We start from the raw sequence: 20913 nt of genomic DNA on the forward strand, positions 1-20913 counted from the left end.
GAACCCGGGAGGTGGAGGTTGCAGTGAGCCGAGATCATGCCACTGCACTCCAGCCTGAGTGACAGAGCGAGACTCTGTCTCAAAATAAAGTAAATAAAATTTCTGTAAGAGAAAGATTTTCAGCCGAACTGGTCACAAGGGTTTGTGTGATCGTGTGTGTTTTTCACTTGTAGTGCCGGTTACTAAGGCTATGAGTTTCCCAGAAAACTGTCCTGACCTGGATTTAAGGGTGGGATGCACCAGATCAATAGAAATAGCCACAGATATTTGAAGATAATAAAAGCCTACGATACAGTATATAGTCAACATGTGTGTTATTACTAATCATACAGCTTTCCATTCTGAGTTCATGCTGTGATTTCCCTGGGAACTAGCATGTTATTAAGGGACCTCAGGTGTTTTGGAGCAACAGCAGCAGCGTGACGGCTAACATTTATTAATCCCCAATGAAGAGCCAGTGCTTCTCTAAACACTGTAATATGTTCTCGAGTAACTCTGTGAGGATTATTGATTGGTGCTCCAGTTATCCTCACTCCGCAGATGTGGAAAGACAGCTGCCTAGAGACTTGGAAACTTTCCCTAATTTTGTTATGGGAAAGCAGATTTTGAACACAGGCAGTCTGACTCCAAAGCTCATCACTATAAAGCATGCATTTTACTAATTGGCACTATCACTTGTTTAACATGTATGTATGTATGTATGTATCTATCTATCTATTTTAGAGACAGGATTTAGCTCTGTAACTCAACACTGGAGTGCAGTGGTGTGGTTATAGTTTACTGCAACCTTGAACTCCTGGGCGCAAGTGATCCTCCCATCTCAGACTCTTGAGTAACTAGGATGACAGGCATGTGCCACTCTGCCCAGCTAATTTTTTATTTTTATTTTTAGAGACAGGATCTTATTCTGTCACTGAGGCTTGAGTACAGTGGTACCATCATAGCTTACTGCAGCCTCCACCTTCTGGGCTCAAGCAATCCTCCTACCTCAGCCTCCTGAGTAGCTGAGACCACAGGCACATGCCACTATGCATGGCTAATATAAATTTTTTTTTTTTTTTTTTGGTAGAGACAGGGCCTCGCTATGTTGCCCAGGCTTGTCTCAAACTCCTGGGCTCAATTGATCCTCCCACCTCGGCCTCCCAAAGTGTTGGGATTACAGGTGTGAGCCACCTTGCCCAGACCTATTTTTTTTTTTTTTTTTTTAGAGATAGGGTCTTGCTATGTTGCCCAGACTGGTCATGAATTCCTGGTTTTAAGCAATCCTCCTGCGTCATCCTCCTGAGTAGTTGGGATTACAGGCATGAGCCAGCGGGCCCAGCTTAAACCCACATTTATTAAGAGATGACTGTGAGGTCAGTACTTTGCATATATATTACCTCATTGTTCATAAAGTTAAAAAGGCAGTGTCTTCTGCTTATGGGGAAATGGAAGGAAGCTCACTCTTTGTTAACAGTCATTTCACAATATGAAAGAAAGACTTGCTTGTTGTAGATAATTTGGAAAGTATAGAAGAGTATAGAGGAAATAAAAACAACCAGAATATGTTACCTGGAGAGAACTTACATGTATACCTTTACATGTATGCCTTTACATGTATACCTTTTGAACAAAATCACTCTTTTAAAGTGATTTCATAAATTTATAGCTAACTTAATGTAATGTCATAACTCAAATTTTTGTCATACCACGGTGTGAAATCCTAACTGTATTTTTGAACCAAGTGACCCCTGTGCTTTTTTCTTGTGAAATAAATACCTTTTGAAAAGCTCTCTGAAAGTTTAACTCAGGTTTAGGTTTTGTAGTTAAAAGCAGCACACACCATTTCTCCTACCTTCACCGAAGGCTCTCGACAGCACCTGATGGCTTGTGAGTGTGTTTGGCTTTGGTGTGTATAGGTTTTGCCTTAGTTTAGAATTTTCTCCTCAAGTCCCCTGCAATGTCAGTGTAGCCACTAACCCTTGGTCACACGGAGTGTGGAGCCAGCTGTCAGTTTCTGGGCAGTCTCTGGCCGGGAACGCACACAGCGTCAAAGCAGTGAATAAGCGATTTCTGCAGTTCCCGTAGCTGCCAGCCTGTGCAGACCTCTGTGATGCTTGGGGACCGGCTCCTCAGTCACACCCCAGTCCTGCTCTGAAGGTTGCTGTTTTCCAAACAGAAGGATGGTAGCTAGAAGAGAGATAGCAAGATTCTGGAGTCTGGAAAGCCTTCACTTGGGTATGTGTGCAGAGAATGGGTTGTTGTACTGTGACATGTTGCCGATTCAGCTCTTTCCTTCCCAAGTTGCAGTTCTTTCCCTCTCTCTCTCTCTCTCTCTCTCTCTCACTCCCCCTCTCCCTGCTCTCTCTCTCTCACTCTCTCTCTCTCTCTCACTCTCTCTCTCTGCTGCTTGTCAGGTGTGAGCCTGTGGGGAAAAGCTCACTCTTCTAGTAAAGGGTGCTGAGGATAGTTTTAGTTGTGGACATAGTCAGTTGAAGAAATTGGTTTTGTTTATGGCACAGTTGCTTGTTTGGAGTAGAAAATCATAAGAATCAAGCCTGAACCATCCTTCCTGAGTAAGGGGTCTGGGTTTTGCTGCTGATATTGTTACTGGTTTTGCTGCTGATATTGTTACTGGTTTTTGCTTCTATTACATGAAATTCCTTTATTCAAGAGATTATTGTTGGTGTGTATAAGAATGTTTCTTGCTAATTGAGGATGTGTGAGGTTTAAGGCTGTGAACTGATCTTTGAAAAATAGTTTCCTGTTTCTAAAGTGACATTACCCAGTATTTGCTTACTGCTTTGTGCCTTATCTCCTGCTTTCTTTTTAGTATTTCTGTGAGTATTATCTGTTTGTCTATTCTGTGAGTATTGGACTATTTGGACTATTTAAATGTGAAAGAAACTTCGTACTCTCACACTAGGAAGCCATAAACTCTAATCCTCACATTCTTAAAAGGAAATAAGGACAAGATTTCACAGACAGACTTTTCCCTGGCTGCACAACATGGATACAATAGGATGCTTTAGAAACAGATCTTGTCTCTGTTTTTGCCCTAAATAGATGCCAGCGCCTCGCCTGAAATGAATGGGAACCTTAGATGGCAGCTCGAGGCAGCCTGGGGCCCTGTCAGAGCAGTACAGTTTGTAGTTTGTGCTTTCTTCCTTGTTTTGATTGGTTTCTGTGCTGGCAGAGAGAAAGCAGGGATGTGGTTACGGCTTCTGTGTCTAGTGGATTATCAAAACAAGACTGGTGTGTACTCCATTTTACGAGCCAAAATTTAGAAAAAGGAAAAAAAAAAAGTTGCCCGGCGATTTCTATATTGAGAACACAGACCACATGAGTGAGAGGGCTTGGTAATGCTAGCGAGACGGCACTGGCAAGACCTGGGTGGAGGAAGCGGACGTGCGGGTGCTCCCTCCCAGGGTTCCTGCACCCATGGCCTTGAGCAGGGGCGTGTTCATTCCCACTGGGAGTGCAGCCAGCACGAACGGGCAGGGGTGGGGGGCAGGTGGCCCCTGGCTCTCCTCCAGCATTCCTCCACCCCCTTTCACAGAGGGGAGGCTGAGGGTAGCCCGACCCAGCCTCCAGCTCTGAGCGGTGCTCCCTTGGTGCTGCTGGAGAAACAGCATGCCAGAATCTGCCCTCTGCGGCCTTGACCCTCTGCAGCAGTCCTTCACCTGCCTCTCTGAGAGGGGCCTGGGTCAGTGCACTGCAGAAACTGTTGCCACTCCTATATGCACTATACTGAGTGAATACATGTAATAAAATGACAACAAGCACCATATTTAAAACAAATAATAAAGCTTGCCTATGATGGATTTTCTTTCATTTGAGAGCCCTGAGAGGGTAGGGGGTAAGGGAGGGGTTGTGGGGCTCTGAAAGACCCTGAGGGACAGCCTAGTGGCTCCCAGGAGGACACCATGTCAGGGAGGGCAGGTTTGTGGGTTGTCTGCCATCTTGTGCTGTCCTGTACTGTTCTCCTGTCAGTGTGAGTTGAAGCCAAGCCTGAGACAGGCTCATAGCAGGATTGCTTTGCTGGCAGACACACCTGGCTTTGAATCCAGCCCCGCAACTTGGGGAAAGTTACTTAACCTCTTTGAGCCACAGTTTCCTCCTTCATAACCAGACAGCAACACTCCAAGATGCTTGCGAGGCTCGCAGGAGGATTTATTCCAGCACTGAGCGCAGTGCCTGGCGCACATTAAGATGCCAGGAAGCCAGATGGGTGATTGCTCAGGTCTGTCCAGCCAGCTGGGCAGCCGTCAGAAACTGGGAGGGCTGACGAGACACCAGCCCAGAGAGCTGTCAGGGAGTGGCAGAGCAGAGGAGAGGGCCTAGGATGGATCGGCAGGCGTCAGCCAGGATGGACGGGAGGAGCCGTGCTCAGAGCCAGCAGCCCCAGGACGAGCAGCTCTTGGCTAAGAACAGAAGACAGGCACTGTGGGACAAGTCAAAGGTAAAACCTAAGAGCTCACTGCAAAACACAAAGAAGCCCAGAGCCAGCGCCCCAGCTATGAACTGGAGACGGGACAGAGGCTGAGTTTTGAGAGCAGGAGGGAGTAGAGCTGCTGGCTTGGTTGTGGGGTCTGGAGCCAATGAGGTGTTGGCTGCCCAGGGTGCAGGGCCCTAAGTTGAATACTGATGTGAAGCTATGCATTACGAGAATGATTTTTCAAAGCTCCTTAGACATTAATAACAGATTATCAGTGAGAGTTAATATGTCAGTTTCTAGGATTCCTTTTGATCTTATTGTTATCCACGTTTAAAAGATTGAAAAATACTGTTTGTGAAGAATGGCTTGAAAGTCTAGATTAGATATACTAGTGACTTTTCTAACAGTAACAGTTTGCATTCTGGAACATGAAACATATTTCATACTTTAATTCAGTCACCCAACACTGACTATTAAGCATGTTCCTTGTCCTTGAGAAAGTCGCAGCTAGGATAAGAGTAGGGGCAGGATATAAATGGACAGATATAAACTTAATAATAACTATAATGTAAATGTGACACATTTTAAAAGAGGTTAGTCTAACATGTTTCTAGAACATCAAAGGCAGATATTGTTATGGCAGAGGGTCAGGGAGCTGAAAAATAAGTCATGGAACCGTCACCAAGCAATGATGGTTACAACTTTTGTTTGTTGTTTGGTTGTTTTTGTTTCTTTAAGTTCATTTTTAAATAGAGATGGGATCTTGCTATGTTGCCCAGGCTGGTCTTGAACTCCTGGCCTCAAGCAGTCCTCCTGCCTCAGCCTCCTAAAGTGCTGAGATTACAGGCATGAGCCACTGCACCCGGCCAATGGTTAAACTTTTGAAGGATGAGCCAGAATTTGATGGGCTGTTTTGGGTGGGAAAGTTGCTCCAGGAAGAGAGGTCAGCGTGGATGGATGGAAGGAGTTTGTCCTATTCGTTGGAACAAGGAACATTCAGTGGTACACGTTGGCTAACGCAGAGGTTTCCAGCCAATGCAGTCAGAATCCATTGCCTGCAACTTGTGGCTTGCTGCATGGACAGGCAACAAAAGGCATATGTCCTAGAACAACCTGAGCATGTGGTGTGGTTTAAGTAAGCTTAACCTGAAGGTCCAGTGGTTCCCAAATTTTTCCAGGTGTCAAAATCATTTGAGGAGCTTTTCAAAATAAATTCTCAGCAAACATCCTTCCCCACCCCCACCACCCAACCTGACTCGGTGGCCCAGGGCAGGGGAGGATCTTTATTTTTCTAAACGTTTTCCGTGTGATTAGATGCCACGGGCCCTGGGTGTTTGGGAACCACTGAAGGGGGATGGACCCTGGAAGTCGTGCATCATGTTTTGACGTTGTCAGTTCCTGTGACCCAGCTCATTCCCTCTGTGTGCCTCTCCGTGGCCTGAGCTCTTGAGGTCCACCCATAGTTTCAGCCCACAGAGCAGCAGCCCATGACAGCTGCTCCCTGCTGTGAACACGAGCTGCCCGCCTGGGCTTGCCATTTCCGTTTTTAAGATGGGAAGTCAGAATGGCTTATCTCAACTCTGAGGAAGTCTGAGCGATCAGCAAGAGGTTTTCTCAAATACATGGTTTTAGCAGATTATTTTAAGGGTGGGGGAATTTCCCTGAAGTCAAGGGAGGGGAAATTCCCCACCAAGGAGTGATGCTGGGTGGGAGATGCTGGCCGGGAACCAGCTGCTCATTAGCTAGGCAGTGTTGGAGACTGCCTCATGAAAACAGCTAAATCTGTGTCTCCTTCTTGTCAAGTGCCTGATGTTTAAGGGCTGTGTTAGATCTCACCTCCCTTTCATTTAACAGAACACCTCAACCTCCACCCTGTTATCACACCCTCACCAGGACTATCCTCCCCCACTTATAAGTCAGGGGCTCTTTTTTTCCTGATGTCTTCTCTAACTGTATTTGTAACAGTCCTTCCAATTTAAAAAAATGACACCTCCTCTATGGCTACCACGTTGTTCTCTGTAGTAGTTCCTAAAGCTATAAGTGGCCAGGGCTGAAAATGTGGACTGGGGCATTCTACTCACTGACAGCTGCAGCCAGGAGGAAAGCAGAGATGAGGAGGAAAATGAGACATTTGTGTAAGGGATGGACTGGGGAAGGACCGATGCAGCCCCAGGATTCAGGGGCCCCCAGAGGGCAGTGTTTCTAGGAGTGATGGTTAACCATGGTTATTGAACAAGAGCGTTACAAATTCACTTTATTACATTTTTGGAATTGATAGTACTCTGTGGAACAGATGTGTTCTCTTGGAATTGTCCCCAGTCAGAGAGGTGCTGATGGTCAGCACGCAGTTTTGATGACCAAGGGTGTGCTCCTTCTACCTGACTGAAGCTGCGGGAAGTGTTGTAGAAAGAGCCTCCTCTGTCTGCTCTCATATTGATTGTATGTAGGCATTTGGGGTTTTAAAACTGATTTCAATTTGGAGCAGTCTTTGCTTCTTGTTTACAAGATCATTTCCAAAAATGGCTTTTTGGGCCAGGTGCAGTGGCTCACGCCTGTAATCCCAGCACTTTGGGAAGCCAAGGCAGGTGGATCACCTGAGGTCAGGAGTTTGAGACCAGCCTGGCCAACATGGCGAAACCCCATCGCTACTAAAAATACAAAAATTAGCTGGATGTGGTGGCACGCACCTGTAATCTCAGCTACTCGGTAGGCTTAGGCAGGAGAATCGCTTGAATCCTGGAGGCAAAGGCTGCAGTGAGCTGAGATTGCGCCACAGCACTCCAGCCTGGGCGACAGAGCAAGACCTTGTCCCCCACCCCTCCCCCAAAAAATGTTCTTTCCACACCTATTTTTTCAGCAAAAGAAACTAAGTTGGTGAGAATGTGGAGAAATTGGAACTGTTGCGCACTGTTGGTGGGAATGTGAAATGATGCAGCCATGTGGAAAACAGTATGGAGAGTCCTCCAAAAATTAAAACTGGAACTACCATTTGATCAAGTATGCTAAAGAGGTGTAAGCAGGGTTTCAAACAGATGGTAGCACATTACTCACAATAGCCAAGCAGCCCAAATGTTTACCCACAAACAGATAAACAGAATGTGGTGTATATACTCACAATAGAATATTTTTGGTTTTTTCCTCTTTTAAAAATCAATGGAAGTGCTAACCAAACAATGGAATGTTATATAGTGTTTAAAAAGAAGGAAATTCTAACACTTGGTACCCATGAATGGATGTCAAGGACATTATGCTTAGTGAAATAAACCAGCCATAAAAGGACATATACTGTATGATCCCATTCATATGAAGCATCTAAAGTAGTCAACATCATAGAAACAGAAAGTGGAAAGGTGGTTGCCAAGGAACAGGAGAGGAAGAAGAGGAAATTGGTGTTTAATACGTGTGGCAGTTCTGCAAGATGAAAAAGTTCTGTCGCACAATAGCGTGAATATACTTGACACTGCTGAACTGGAACTGTGTGCTTAAAAATGGTTAAGATGGTAAAATTTAATGTTATGTGTTCACCACATAGGAAGAAAGAAACAATAAAATTTACTTTTTAATTATTATAATATATTCATTTCCCCTGATTTTGTGACATACATTTTGAGAATTTATAATAGCTTTACAGTGTCAAAATTCCCTTAGATAAGAAGTCATCATTATTAACTTTCATCTGTAGTTGAGGATCAAAGCCTATTGAAGTTAGTGCGGAATGGAACATGAAGAGGTAAAGAAGGCAGCAGCACCGGCCTGTGGGTCTGGCCATTGTGAGGAACTCTGCCCAGCAGAGCTGGTATTGACACGCTGTGGACCACTACATCTAAGATTTTTCAGCTGAACTGCAAATTGCTGTTTCCCCATCAGCAATTCGTAATTCAATTGAACAATGTCTACTGAGAGTATGTGACACTTTAAAGTGTTCAAGTAGAGTGGAGTCAGATTACAGAGAAGATATACTGTAGAAGAATTTTGTCATGAAGCAATAGACAACTCCCATGTCATTTCTTGTGACATCATAAAACCACTGTTTTAAGAAGTTCACCTTGGGCCGGGCGCGGTGGCTCACGCCTGTAATCCCAGCACTTGGGGAGGCCGAGGCGGGCGGATCACAAGGTCAGGAGATCGAGACCATCCTGGCTAACGTGGTGAAACCCCGTCTCTACTAAAAATACAAAAAATTAGCTGGGCGTGGTGGTGGGTGCCTGTAGTCCCAGCTACTCAGGAGGCTGAGGCAGGAGAATGGCGTGAACCTAGGAGGCGGAGCTTGCAGTGACCCGAGATCACGCCACTGCACTCCAGCCTGGCCGACAGAGCAAGACTCCATCTCAAAAAAAAAGTTCACCTTGGAAGTAATATATATAGGATGGCTTGGGGAGGGAAACGGAGTCATGAAGACTGACTGAGGGACTTTTCTAGCTAGAATCTCAGATCAGCACAAGGGTGGGAGTCAGAGAGACCTGGGTTCCCATCCTGGTTCTGACCCAGCCGCTGTGTAGCCCTGATAAATGACTCAACTTCTTGGAACCTCAGTTTCCACATCAGCAATTTGCAGTTCAGTTGGAAATCACATACTGAGTGCCTTCTGTATGCCCAGTACTATGCTAGGGGCTGGGAAGACAAAAATCAAACGTCTGTCCTTTCCTTTAAGTCTGTCCTGTCCTTTAAGATGGTAAGCGACCTAGATAGTAAGCGTGGGGAATCATAGAAAACCACCAGACCTGGACGAAGCATCAAAGCATAGCACAAAGATTCTTCCTGTCTAGACATCAGACACTGAGAAATCCCACTCCATAAAACACACTTAAATTATGGGACAGGAACACAGGAATCATTAACTTTAAGGGACTTTAAAATCGTGAAAGTAGGGTGGTGAAGGGAAAAGGATACAACCAGAAAATGGAATCAGGTCCTTGATAAGCCCCACTGGGAGCAGGGATTGGTAATTGGAAGGAAGGGTTAATGAGGGAATGGAGGGAAGGACATATGGCTGCTCTCCAGAATGGGAGCAAAACACACAGATTTGGATACTAACACTGTTTTAAATATCATTTTGTCTTATTACAAGTAACAGAGCTACTGCTGGAGGAGGCAGTTCTGCCCAGTGGGTAAGAGTTAGATGGCCTGGGCCCGCTGCACACAGCTGTGAGTTATTGGGACTTGAGTTTCCTCATCTGTAAATGGGGACAACTGACAGCATCTCCCATGTAGCATTGTCATGAGGATTATATGAGCCAGTTCACCTCCACAGCTTAAATCAGTGCCTAGCCCATTATAGGCACCTGATAAAATAACATCTTGCAATTCTTTTTTTTTTTTTTTTTTTAATTTATAGAGATGGGTCTTATTATGTTGCCCAGCCTGGTCTCAAACTCCTGGGCTCAAGGGATCCTCCTGCCTCAGCCTCCCAAAGTGCTGGGATTACAGGCATGAGCTACCATGCCCAGCCACATCTTGCAATTCTATACTGTTTTTCAATTTACAGGGTGCTTTCATATATCATCATTCCACTTGAGGCCCAAAGCACACCAATAACAAGTACTTGTTCAGAATGTATAAACAACCCTGAGAGATGGGTATTATCATCCACATTCAACAGGTGAACAAACAAAGAAAGAAACTTGACCAAGGACTCATACTCAAAAAAGAAAAATATAGAAAAGAAAAAAAATGTGCATCGCTATCATTTGAAGGCAAGTTCATCTGATCCCAAAGCCTTGCACGAAGTCCACATGCCGTATTTCTTTCCTTCCTTGCTTTCCTCCCTCCCTCCCTCCCTCCCTCCCTTCCTTCCTTCCTTCCTTCTCTGCCTCCCATGTGTGCCAGGCAGGAACACAGTTAAGAATAAAGCAGACAAGAATTACTGACTTTCTGGAGCTTACATTCTGGATAGGGAACAGAATACATTAGACGGTGACACATGCTATGGAGAAAACTAAACCAGGGGAGACAGTGGCGTGAGAGTGAGGGTTGTGGTTTTGAGTGAGATGGTGAAGGTGAGAGAGGGAGCCAGTGTGTGCGTACCTGGAGAGGGCTGTCAGGCACACGGAGCAGCGGCCCTGGGCAAGGAGTGCCTGCGGTCTTTGCAGCCAAGAGCCCGTTGGTTGGAGAGGGGTGGGAGGCACAGTGTATCTGGGGAGAGGTCTCAAGAACTTTGGCTGTCTCCCCCGTGGATGATTCTGAGCAGAGGAGTGACACAATCCAGTCTGGGAATGGTTTGGCAGCATCGCTCTGGCAGCTATGGCCTGCCGGGGGCAGGGGTAGCAGCAGGAGACCAGGAGGGGCTGCTGGAGGGAGCCTGAAGCTGGATGGGAACCCAGGCTTAAGTGGTGGGAGAGGACCCAGGCTTGAGTGGTGGCAGAGGGGTAAGAGGTAGCCAGATCCTGGACACTTTCAGGAACTTGAGTCAGATCTGCCAGTGAGTGGGTCGTGGGATGTGAGAGGCCGAAGAATAACCTCTGAATAGATAAAACATACAGGCTAATGCCTACTTTACAGATGGGAAAACTGAAGCTCAAAGAGCTGAAGTGACTTGCACCGAAGTCATTTAGTTAGGAAGTTAGTGAAGCAAGGACGTTCACCCAGGAATTTTCACTCCAGGCGCCATGACTTTCCCTCGTCCGTGTTTCAAGTCTCTTGCCCGTGGCCTCTGCCCCCCATCTCCTGGCCAGGACTGAGTCAGCCGACCCATGAGCGCTTCAAGCCATCTTGCTTCCGCAGTGTCGCTAACTACTAATCCATGATGTTGAAACAGTTGCTGTTGAAACCTCTCTTGTGATTAACCTCAGCCAGAGTTGTCTTTTTTCTTTACTTTTTTCTTTTGAGGCAAAGTCTTGCTCTGTTGCCCAGGCTGGAGTCTGGTGGTACAATCAGAGCTCACTGCAGACTGGAAATTCTAGGCTCAAGCCATCCTCCCACCTCAGCCTCCCAAGTAGCTGGGACTACAGGTGTGTACCACGACCCCCGGTAGAGCTGTTTTGCTAAGTGTTTATGAAGAACTCCGAGAGCAGGCAATATTTCCAGTCTGTGTCTCTGTCCAGAGGGTTTTCTCCTGGTACCTCCTGTAAAGGTCTAACACTTTTCAGTAGACTCCTGTTAATTGTGAATTTATACATGATTACAACCAGCTTTTTTTCTTTCTTTACTGATTTTCACAGCAATAGCTAGATCATGGTAAAGAATTCTCCCTTGGAAAACACTGTTCAGTTCTTCGAGGAGAAAGTGTCATTTTTCAGAGCTTTGCTATGGGTGGGAAGCCCCAATGCCTTTATCATTTTTTTTTTTTTTGGCTCAACCATGGTTTAAATTGATAAGGAAAAATGCTATTGGTACCTGACAGTGCCAGATCAGTGATTGCTAAAATTGGAAGATTCCTGCTGCTTTAGGCATTAGACACCCAGACTTTGTGTATATTCTCCTCACCCAGGAGCATCAGGATATTTTGGCCAGTAAGCAGCACAGTTCTTGGGCCTCGTGGTCTGGCAGCTCCAGGGTTAGAGGAGGCTTTTGTCTTCAGTGTTGTTTCCCTTGGAGTCTAAGACATACTCATGCATGAAAAAAATGATGTGCTTCCTCAAGACATCCCGCAACCCACCCCCAAACTCACACACCAGCAAAGCATACTAGACTAGGTGACCTCCTGCTCTCCGCCTGTACGCACCCTGGCCTAGCATAGGAAGCAGAAGTTACATTTAAAACGAAACAGTCACCATGTGTTGTTCAGGCTCTAGTGTTTCTCAGACAGCACAGGTCTGGCTTTCTCAAGACCTCCAGCCACACCCCCAGCAAGACAGACATGGATACACACATGCATAGCTGGCTCCCTACTGCCCATCCACCCGTGCTCCCAGAGTGCACTCCCTTCTCCTGAGGTGCCAGGCCCTGCCATGCCCCTGACAACCGTCTCCTCTCCTTTAATGAGCAGGTAAGAAAGCTAGGGCCCAGAAGGCAAGACCAAGGCTATGGAGCTCTTTCTTCTGCCTCTTGGCTTTGTGCTTAGGCCCAGGAATTTACTCCTCCCTCACACTCCCCCACCCCCGTCTCTTGGTCTCTTAGACAGCTCACTTTCACTTTTTCCTCGCAGACACAGGCCCTGACCTTTCCTGACCAAGACTGGGGATGGGCCCAGGCAGGGGAGTGGAGGTGGGTAGAGGGTGACTGGCACGATGCACTCAGAGCCTGGAACCCTGACTTTGTCCATGCTGAGAGCTCTCCCCTGGCTTCCATTGTCAGCTGCTCCAAGGTTCCCCGGCTGTCGTGGTGTCCAGCGCACCTGTCTAGGTGGTTTCACGGCTGGGGCACAGGTGAAGACCCATGGGCCATGCCTCACTGTGGCGTGTGCTGTCATGGACGTAAGCAGTTGGTTCCCCTGGAATCACAGGAGGGTTCTGGAAAGGTGATGGTGGCTGGGATGTCGGGGTTTCTCTGAGAGGGGCACCCCAGGCAGAGGGGGAAGCAATTGGAAAGCCAGAGCCCATGAGCAGACCCAGCTCAGTGGGCACCACTCACAGGTGCTGTGTCCAGAGCTCAGGCTTACAGGACTGGGGCTGCCAGGTGGGAGGTGGCCTGAGCACAGTCTCAGAGAGGGGCTGGGACCTGGCTGGAAGAGGCGCCGCTGGCAGCATGTGCACACCTTCCTGCTTTCCCTCCGTCCTGCTCCAAGAGTTCCGTGCATCACCAGTGCATGAGCTTGAACTCCTCATCATCATCACAGCCCTGTCTGTGCTTGGCAAGGAAGACCTAAAATGCTGGTGTGTGAAATACTACTTCTGCAGTGTTGATTACCCCCATTATTGTGGATCTTTTTCCATGTTTATCATTGTTCTAGTGCCAGACTCCTGGGCTCTATTTACAGAATTGGTTGCTTGTGACAGCAGTGTGGCTGAAGTGATGAGGAGAGGGAAGGGAGGAGAGGCATAAGGGGAGCAGGAGGCCAAGCATGGTGGTGGGGGGTGGGGGTCTGGGGCTGGACGTGTGTCTGCCGAGCACCTGGCACATGGCCAGTGCAGGTAAGATGAGCTGTGCATAGAAAATGCAGGTTAGATTGATCCGAATATAAAACATCTCCTCCCCAAGAATGAACTCTTCAGTCGGAAACCCGACCCATCCTTTTCTAGTCAAGTAACTAGAAACATGGATTTGCCAAGTCCCTGAGGAAAGCAAGCCTGTGGAGCACTATCCCAGGGCGACCTTCAGCCAGCCCTCTGTCCTTCCCGGCACACCAGCTTCTCCCTCAGGCTTCTGCTTTTTGTTAAATCTCCAGGGAACTTGGAATTTTTCCAAAACATCCTTGACTGTATCTCTGTTGCTGCAGGCATGAGCTTGGCCTCCCAACGTGGATCTCAGTTCCTGATGCCATTTCCTGGGGCAGCTCCTGTTGCTGCCCACTCCCACTAACCTGTGTTCTCCACAGCTGGCTTCCCTGGCCCCAGGCTCTGCCCCAACAGCTCTTCCCCCATGTCGTAGCAAAGTCTGTCATTAAGCCAGCCCTCATCGTGTGGGACACCATCACCACAGTAGCACTCTCTGTGGAGTTCCAGCTGTTGTCAAGGATGCTAAGAGTTTCACATGCATTCTGTGGCCTGATTGTTCAAAAAGAAGGACATGAAGCTCAGAGAAATGAAGTCACTTGATTTAGGTCCCATGCCCACAGAAGGGCAGGACCAGAATTCAGACCAGCCTCTGTGACCCTAAAACCTCTTCTCTTTCTCTCATATGAGGGGGGACTCTACTTAGGTCCTGTGGCTTCCTTTCTCCGAACCCCGGAAGAGCAGCCCGGGATGAACTCCAGCCTGTGAGGCCCTTCTGTGTGCCCCCGATCTTTGCAGTCTTGTCTTTCGTGAGATGTGCGGGGAGTCTGTGGAGCATGTGCTTCGAATCAAGCCACCTTTGATTTGCAATCGGGCCATCGCACTGTTCTGAGTCGCCTGCTCCTCTTCCAGGAAGCCTTTCCCTGACTGGGGAGGATCCTTTTCTCTTTAAAATCGTGCCACTTGCTTTGGACTCTCCCTGTTATATTTCCACTTCCTGGCTGCAGTCATCAGAATTCAGGTTTTATTGCATCCCCTTAAAGACAAGGGTCATCTGTTGTATAGCTTTCCGTCCCCAGCACCTGACAGTCATTCTGTTGGAAAAAATAGTGATAGATTGCTTCTCGGCCTTTTGGCTAAGATCAAGTGGAGAAACAGTGATGGAGACATCCCTGAACTTGCACAGGAGGACTGAGGCCATGAGTCTGAAAGAAGAGACTGCTCAGGGACAGATTGTTGGCTTTGCCAAGGGTGGCTTATTTTCCCAAGAAGGAAAATCTGACTACCGGGGTGGCCAATCTAAAAAGCTGCACCATCCTTAAAAGATCTTTCTCTCTCTTTTCTGGTAAAAGTACTATGTAATTCCTCATTCTCATATTTTGAGTTCCAAGCCTTTCACATATGTACAGAGAGTAAGAATGACAGCACATTTCTACTCGAGACACTGTTGGGATGTACTGGTTTTAGTAATACTGTTGCCTTGCAGATAAAGGATGGAAGCGGAATATTGGATCATCTTTTTCATCTTTTTTACCTCCTCAGCTTTCCAGCACATTGCTTGGCAGCATTGTTATCTATATTTATGTTGTTAATATCCAGTTTGGAGCACGGATTTCCAACTAAATTACACATAATGCCCTGATGGCCTTCACCCTGCAAGTGGCATTGTGTTGGCAGTGCACTCTTTAACAGTCTACCTCTCACTTAATGTCACGCTTAACCGCAGCTCTTAACTTTGGAGTAATGTAGACATTTTCTAACAGTTTCTTATTCTGAGTAAGATACAGATGATTACCTTCCCTTGGGAGTGTGTTACCAAATTTTTTCATCATATGAAAAACTCTTGTTAGCTGTGTCTTTTAAATCATGCCTTTGTTTTGTATGTTTTAGTCTCTTCAGATGGAGGTACTGAGCCCTCTGCCTTAGTGGATGACAACGGTAGTGAGGAGGACTTCAGCTATGAAGACCTCTGCCAGGCCAGCCCTCGGTACCTGCAGCCCGGCGGGGAGCAGCTGGCCATCAATGAGGTACTGGAATTCCACACGACAGTGGTGGATACGGGATACCTGATTTTTCAGGGTCCACAACCACTTCTGACTTTGTTCCCTAGTTCTTCTTTACTAAGCATGTCCGAAAACCTGGAACTCTGATTAAAACAACACTGTGATTCACTTTGGGAGGCCAAGGCAGGTGGATCATTTGTGGTCAAGAGTTCAAGACCCGCCTAGCCAACACAGTGAAACCCTGTCTCTACTAAAAATACAAAAAAATTAGGTAGGCATGATGGTGCGCACCTGTAAACCCAGCTACTTGGGAGGCTGAGGCAGGGAGAATTGCTTGAAGCCGGGAGGCAGAGGTTGCAGTGAGCTGAGAGCACGCCACTGCACTCCAGCCTGGGCGACAGAGCGAGACTCCATCTCAAAAATAAAGAAAGAACAACACTGTGATTCTCTGACCTTGTCCAGGAAAATGTATGGGATTAAGCTTTCTGGGTAGAGGCAGCTCATCTTTTTAGGTAAGGAAGAGCAGCTCCCCATCAGTGTTCAGCCAGTGCTTTCCACTTGATGAAAGAATACCCTCCCTTCCACTATCTCGTATAATTCTCACAACTGATCTAAGAAATGGACATTTTGGTTATTATCCACATTTTCATCAACGCTCTGAGGAAAGATCTCTAATTACTTCCTGGCGAATGGCAGAGCTGGAGGTACCCATGTATTTCTCCCTTCAAATCTGGTGTTCCTTTGGCCACCCTGCAGCTTTAGCTTTTTTTTTAGGAAATCATTCTGGAAGATACCTCCAGCTTTTGGCATTCTTGAGCAGAACGTGTGGAGCATAACTCCTTAGTGAGTCAGCGTCTTTACTGAGATGGCCAGTGATGTGTATCGTTGGGTGCTAAGGAGACATGGAAAATCACCTGCTCCCGTGGCCAGTGGACGGAGGAGCCACATCTGTTCCTGACTTTTTAATTGTTAATGATCTCAAGATCATGCTATGTTCTCTTTAATTGCTGTAAAGTATAAAGTTAGATGCAAAACTTACTCGAATTGTGAATAAAGTACGAATGATCCACACTGGAGGGAGATGTGAGGGACTTCCAATAGCATATGTGCATAACTTTAGTAGGCTTGGCTCTGTGACATCTAGTACGGCTGCCAGAAACCATTTTTGGAGCAAATATTTCAGAATTCAAGTTTGCTAGATAACTGACCTGCTGCTAAGTGAGCAACTAATACTTTTTTAAAAAGGGGCTTGCCTGCCTGCCTTTCTCCCTCCCTCCCTCCCTCCCTTTTTTCTTGCATTTTGCTCTTGCTGCCCAGGCTGGAGTGCAGTGATGTAATCTCGGCTCACTGCACCTCCGCCTTCGAGGTTCAGGGAATTCTCCTGCCTCAGCGTCCCAAGTAGCTGGGATTATAGACATGTGCCACCACATCTGGCTTTTTTTTTTTTTGAGACAGAGTTTTGCTCTTGTTCCCAGGCTGGAGTGCAATGGCACGATCTCCGCTCACTGCAACCTCCACCACCTGAGTTCAAGCGATTCTCCAGCCTCAGCCTCCCGAGTAGCTGGGATTACAGGAGCCCACCACCACGCCTGGCTAATTTTTGTATTTTTAGTAGAGACAGGGTTTCACCATCTTGGTTGGGCTGGTCTTGAATTCTTCACCTCAGGTGATCCACCCGCCTTGGCCTCCCAAAGTGCTGGGATTACTGGTGTGAGTCACCATGCCCAGTTTAAGGGCTTTCTTTAAAAGCAGGTAGAGATGCCCTCCTGACTTTGTTTTTTCTTAGTCTGTTCTCCTGGGTTCTGTTTGTGTAACCAGTCGCATAGTCACTGTGGACCAAATGCCACCAGCATATCCCAGTGAGAGGATACCAGTGTCACCCTGAGAGAGTGCACCTAGTGGTTCCCTCACCATCCCGCCCACTCGTGCTCTATGCTGAGTGCACCCCACTGTCTCCTTTCAGCTGATCAGTGATGGCAACGTGGTCTGCGCAGAAGCCCTGTGGGACCATGTGACCATGGACGACCAGGAACTGGGCTTCAAAGCCGGGGATGTCATCCAGGTTCTGGAAGCCTCCAACAAGGACTGGTGGTGGGGTCGCAGTGAAGATAAGGAAGCCTGGTTCCCCGCGAGCTTCGTCAGAGTAAGTGTGGGGCGCTTGCAGCTTTTCCAAAGTATCGGTGGTGGGGGCTGCAGGATCCTTTCAGGTCAGAACTCGCCTTTTATCAGGTCAGTTCTTTTGTAATTGTTATCTGACATGTAAGTCACACCTGTAAGAAATTAGGCTGGGTCGGAGCAAAAATGTTAAAGGAAGGCAAGCGAGTTGCTCGGTGTTTCTCTGTGGTCCTCGTGCCTGCTGGCACAGCCGCGGCCCTGCTGAGGCCATGAGACTCAAGCGAGGGCCAGGCTGCCTTCCCAACAGGCCACAGGAAAGTAAGAACCCGGGAGGTCTCCTGCCTCTGCTCCATGCTGCCCTCCCCTGCCCCAAGTCACCTGTCCCTTGTGTGTGGGTTGCAGTTGCGAGTGAATCAGGAAGAGCTGTCGGAAAACTCCAGCAGCACCCCCAGCGAGGAGCAGGACGAGGAGGCCAGCCAGAGCCGCCAGAGGCACTGCGAGAACAAGCAGCAGATGCGGACCAACGTCATCCGGGAGATCATGGACACCGAGCGGGTGTACATCAAACACCTCAGGGACATCTGCGAGGTGGGATGCCAGGCTGGGACTTCACTGAGGGTCACAGTATGAGGCTGCATGAGGTGCCTGGGCTTTCTCCCCACCTCCACCCCCGCCCCCACATCAGACTCCCACATGTACACTCTTGTCCACTGCTCATTTCTCCGCCTCTGCTGTCTGCACTGCTAAGTCTGAGTGCTGCAGCTGTCCTAGCTGTTGGTGGAGGTTTTTTAGAGTCAGGGTCTCTTTTCAGAGACAAGGCTTTTCTTAGAGATAGGGTCTTGCTCTGTCACCCAGACTGGAGTACAGTGGCATGGTCATAGCTCACTGCAGCCTCAAACTCTTGGGCTTTAAGCAGTCCTCCCTCCTCAGTCTCCCGAGTAGCTAGGGCTACAGGCATGCATCACCACACCCAGCTAATTTTCTAAATTTTATATAGAGACGGTCTCACTGTGTTGCCGAGGCTGGTCACGAACTCATGGACTGAAGCAATTTTCCTGCCTTGATTGCTCAAAGTGCTGGGATTAGAGGCGTGAGCCAGTGTGCCCAGCCCCTCTCTTAAGTGCACTCTGCAACTATCTCTTATCAGGACCTAATTCCTGAGACTGTTTGAAAAGAATGGCTTTCATAGAAGGCAACACCCTCACTTGATTTTACAAAGAGTCAAAGATTTGTCACTATCTGCAACCGCACTGCATCTAATCACCAACTCACAGATGAGATCCTGAGTCATTTCGACACAGATGGGAAAAAAATGCTGGTTTTCTATTGGTCATATGAAAGGCTATATTCTATTGTCATGCTATTCTACTTGGCAACAAATTTTATTTTATAGTCTTATCCTGCTTTCGGAGAACTTGTCATTAGTAGAGGTGCACCTGAAAGGGTTTTGTCTTCCTGTGGTATTTTGTGCTTCTATGGATTGTGTACGAGCATCACACTACACTGCTGTTCGCCCTGTCTGCTCATTACGGCTCTCCTAGCTGTAAATGCTGATATGTGCACTATCAGTTCAACGCTGACCATTCAGTGCTGAAGACAAGGTGAAGTCAGAGAACTGCCCGTTCTCTAATCGGATTAGCCAGCTGTGTGGACATGCCAGTGTTTAGCTTCTTTGTGCCAGCCATCTTGTTCTGTATGAGTGTGTGGCGAAAGAAGCAGGTCTGCAGTGCCATTTAGGGAAATAAGAGGAACTGCCCATGATTATTGAGCATTGACTGTTTGTCACCCCTCACCTGGATTAACTCAGCTACCACAGCATTCTCACTGAGCAGGTCCTCTTAGCCCCCACTGCAGTTGGGGAAACCAAGGCACAGAGAAGTTAAGTGGTGGGATTGGATTTAAACCCAGGCAGTCTGCCCCAGAACCTATCCTTTTCTGAACTATTACATTATATTGTTTTCCTGTTAAAATTCATACCAAGTAGTCATTGATATGTGTTTTACTCCATGGTCAGTTTATTCTATTGAATGTCATGATAACTCTTTTTGAGTTAGCTGTTACATGTATGTACAGCCTTTTCTTCTTATCCCACTAGCTCCTACCTAAGCCATAGTATAGCCATGGTGTTGCACATAGATAATTAGTGCAAGCCTCAGATTAAAGACCTACAGATTGGTGCTGTCCATAGAAAGGCAGTGCTGGTGGAATCCTTGGGTAAGAGGAATCCTTGCCCTGATGGACAGTGCACAGAGCTGCGTGGGCTGTTCAGCAAGCAGTGATGTTCTGCATTTGACAAGTCTCCTAGGCTGTGAAATGGAATTAGGGTTGGGAGAATGATTATCTGAAGAGTTTGGAAAAACATGTGACGACACCAATTTTTGAGCTCTGGTATTTGAAACTTGTTTCTAGAAACATTATATGGTTTATTGGATCCTAAATCCAACCGCATGAGCCTTTTTGCTTTCTTTTTATTTTAGAACACCTATGGCAAATTGCAGTCATGGAAGTACGATGACCTCATCAGAGACTCATAGAGCCTCTTTAATTAAAATTCATTCCAAGTTCATGGCTTTAGGCCTACAAAAGCTGTACTATTCAAATAATTTGTTTGGATTTCCAAATAAAAAGTATTACTTCTGTATTTTGCAGGGCTATATCCGACAGTGCCGCAAGCACACAGGAATGTTCACCGTTGCGCAGCTAGCCACTATTTTTGGAAACATTGAAGATATTTACAAATTCCAAAGAAAGTTTCTGAAAGACCTTGAGAAACAGTACAACAAAGAGGAACCTCACTTAAGTGAAATAGGATCTTGCTTTCTTCAAAATGTGCGTCACCCTTTACTTCATTATTAATAACATCTGCTTACATAATTTTGAAGTGCATCTCCACAAAAAACAGGAGTCTCTTTTGTTTTATTGTTTGTTTGCTAGATGCATCTTCCATAGAAAGGAGATGTTTCTTCTATCTTATATGCTTATCATAGAAACAAAATCTGTATAGTTACTCTTTTCTAAATGTCCCAAATTCATTTTTTCAAAATCCTTTTATGTAGTCTGGAATTAGGGGGTTACATTTGGAGTAATTACTTTTTAAAAATTTCTAAGGGCTATGCCATAAGAACTATGGAGTCCTTCCTAATAATATCCAGGAAGTGTCTATTACATTTCCCACACTGTTTCCAGGGTTTTCTTATATTGGCTTGTGTATTGCTATGAGGTAGATATGATTATCTCTCTCACTTTCTAGATGAGGAAACTAAGGCCCAGAGAGTAAGTAACCCAAGGCCACATACCAGTAAGAGGCATCTGTGAAGGCAGACCCGGGCATCTGGCTCCAGGACACGTG

The 20913-nt window shown here is 46.8% G+C and overlaps 1 protein-coding gene across 8 annotated transcripts in view; it reads left to right on the forward strand.

Annotated features, from left to right (window-relative positions):
• SPATA13 (spermatogenesis associated 13) overlaps positions 1 to 20913 on the forward strand; it is a 327713-nt gene that overhangs the window by 289780 nt on the left and 17020 nt on the right. For 4 of the 8 annotated variants that reach the window (XM_054445913.2, XM_054445914.2, XM_063650617.1 and 1 more), the window contains 4 exons: positions 15337 to 15473; positions 17413 to 17592; positions 17967 to 18152; positions 20214 to 20393. In XM_054445913.2, the coding sequence (XP_054301888.2) occupies positions 15337 to 15473; positions 17413 to 17592; positions 17967 to 18152; positions 20214 to 20393 (683 nt within the window). Of the gene's footprint in view, positions 1 to 1070; positions 2218 to 4107; positions 4442 to 9956; positions 10111 to 12259; positions 12342 to 15336; positions 15474 to 17412; positions 17593 to 17966; positions 18153 to 20213; positions 20394 to 20913 lie in introns of those variants that run through there. The other 4 variants (XM_054445915.2, XM_054445916.2, XM_054445918.1 and 1 more) reach the window with 4 other exon arrangements.

Source organism: Pongo pygmaeus, chromosome 14 (genome assembly GCF_028885625.2).
Source record: "Pongo pygmaeus isolate AG05252 chromosome 14, NHGRI_mPonPyg2-v2.0_pri, whole genome shotgun sequence".
Lineage (NCBI taxonomy): Eukaryota > Metazoa > Chordata > Mammalia > Primates > Hominidae > Pongo > Pongo pygmaeus.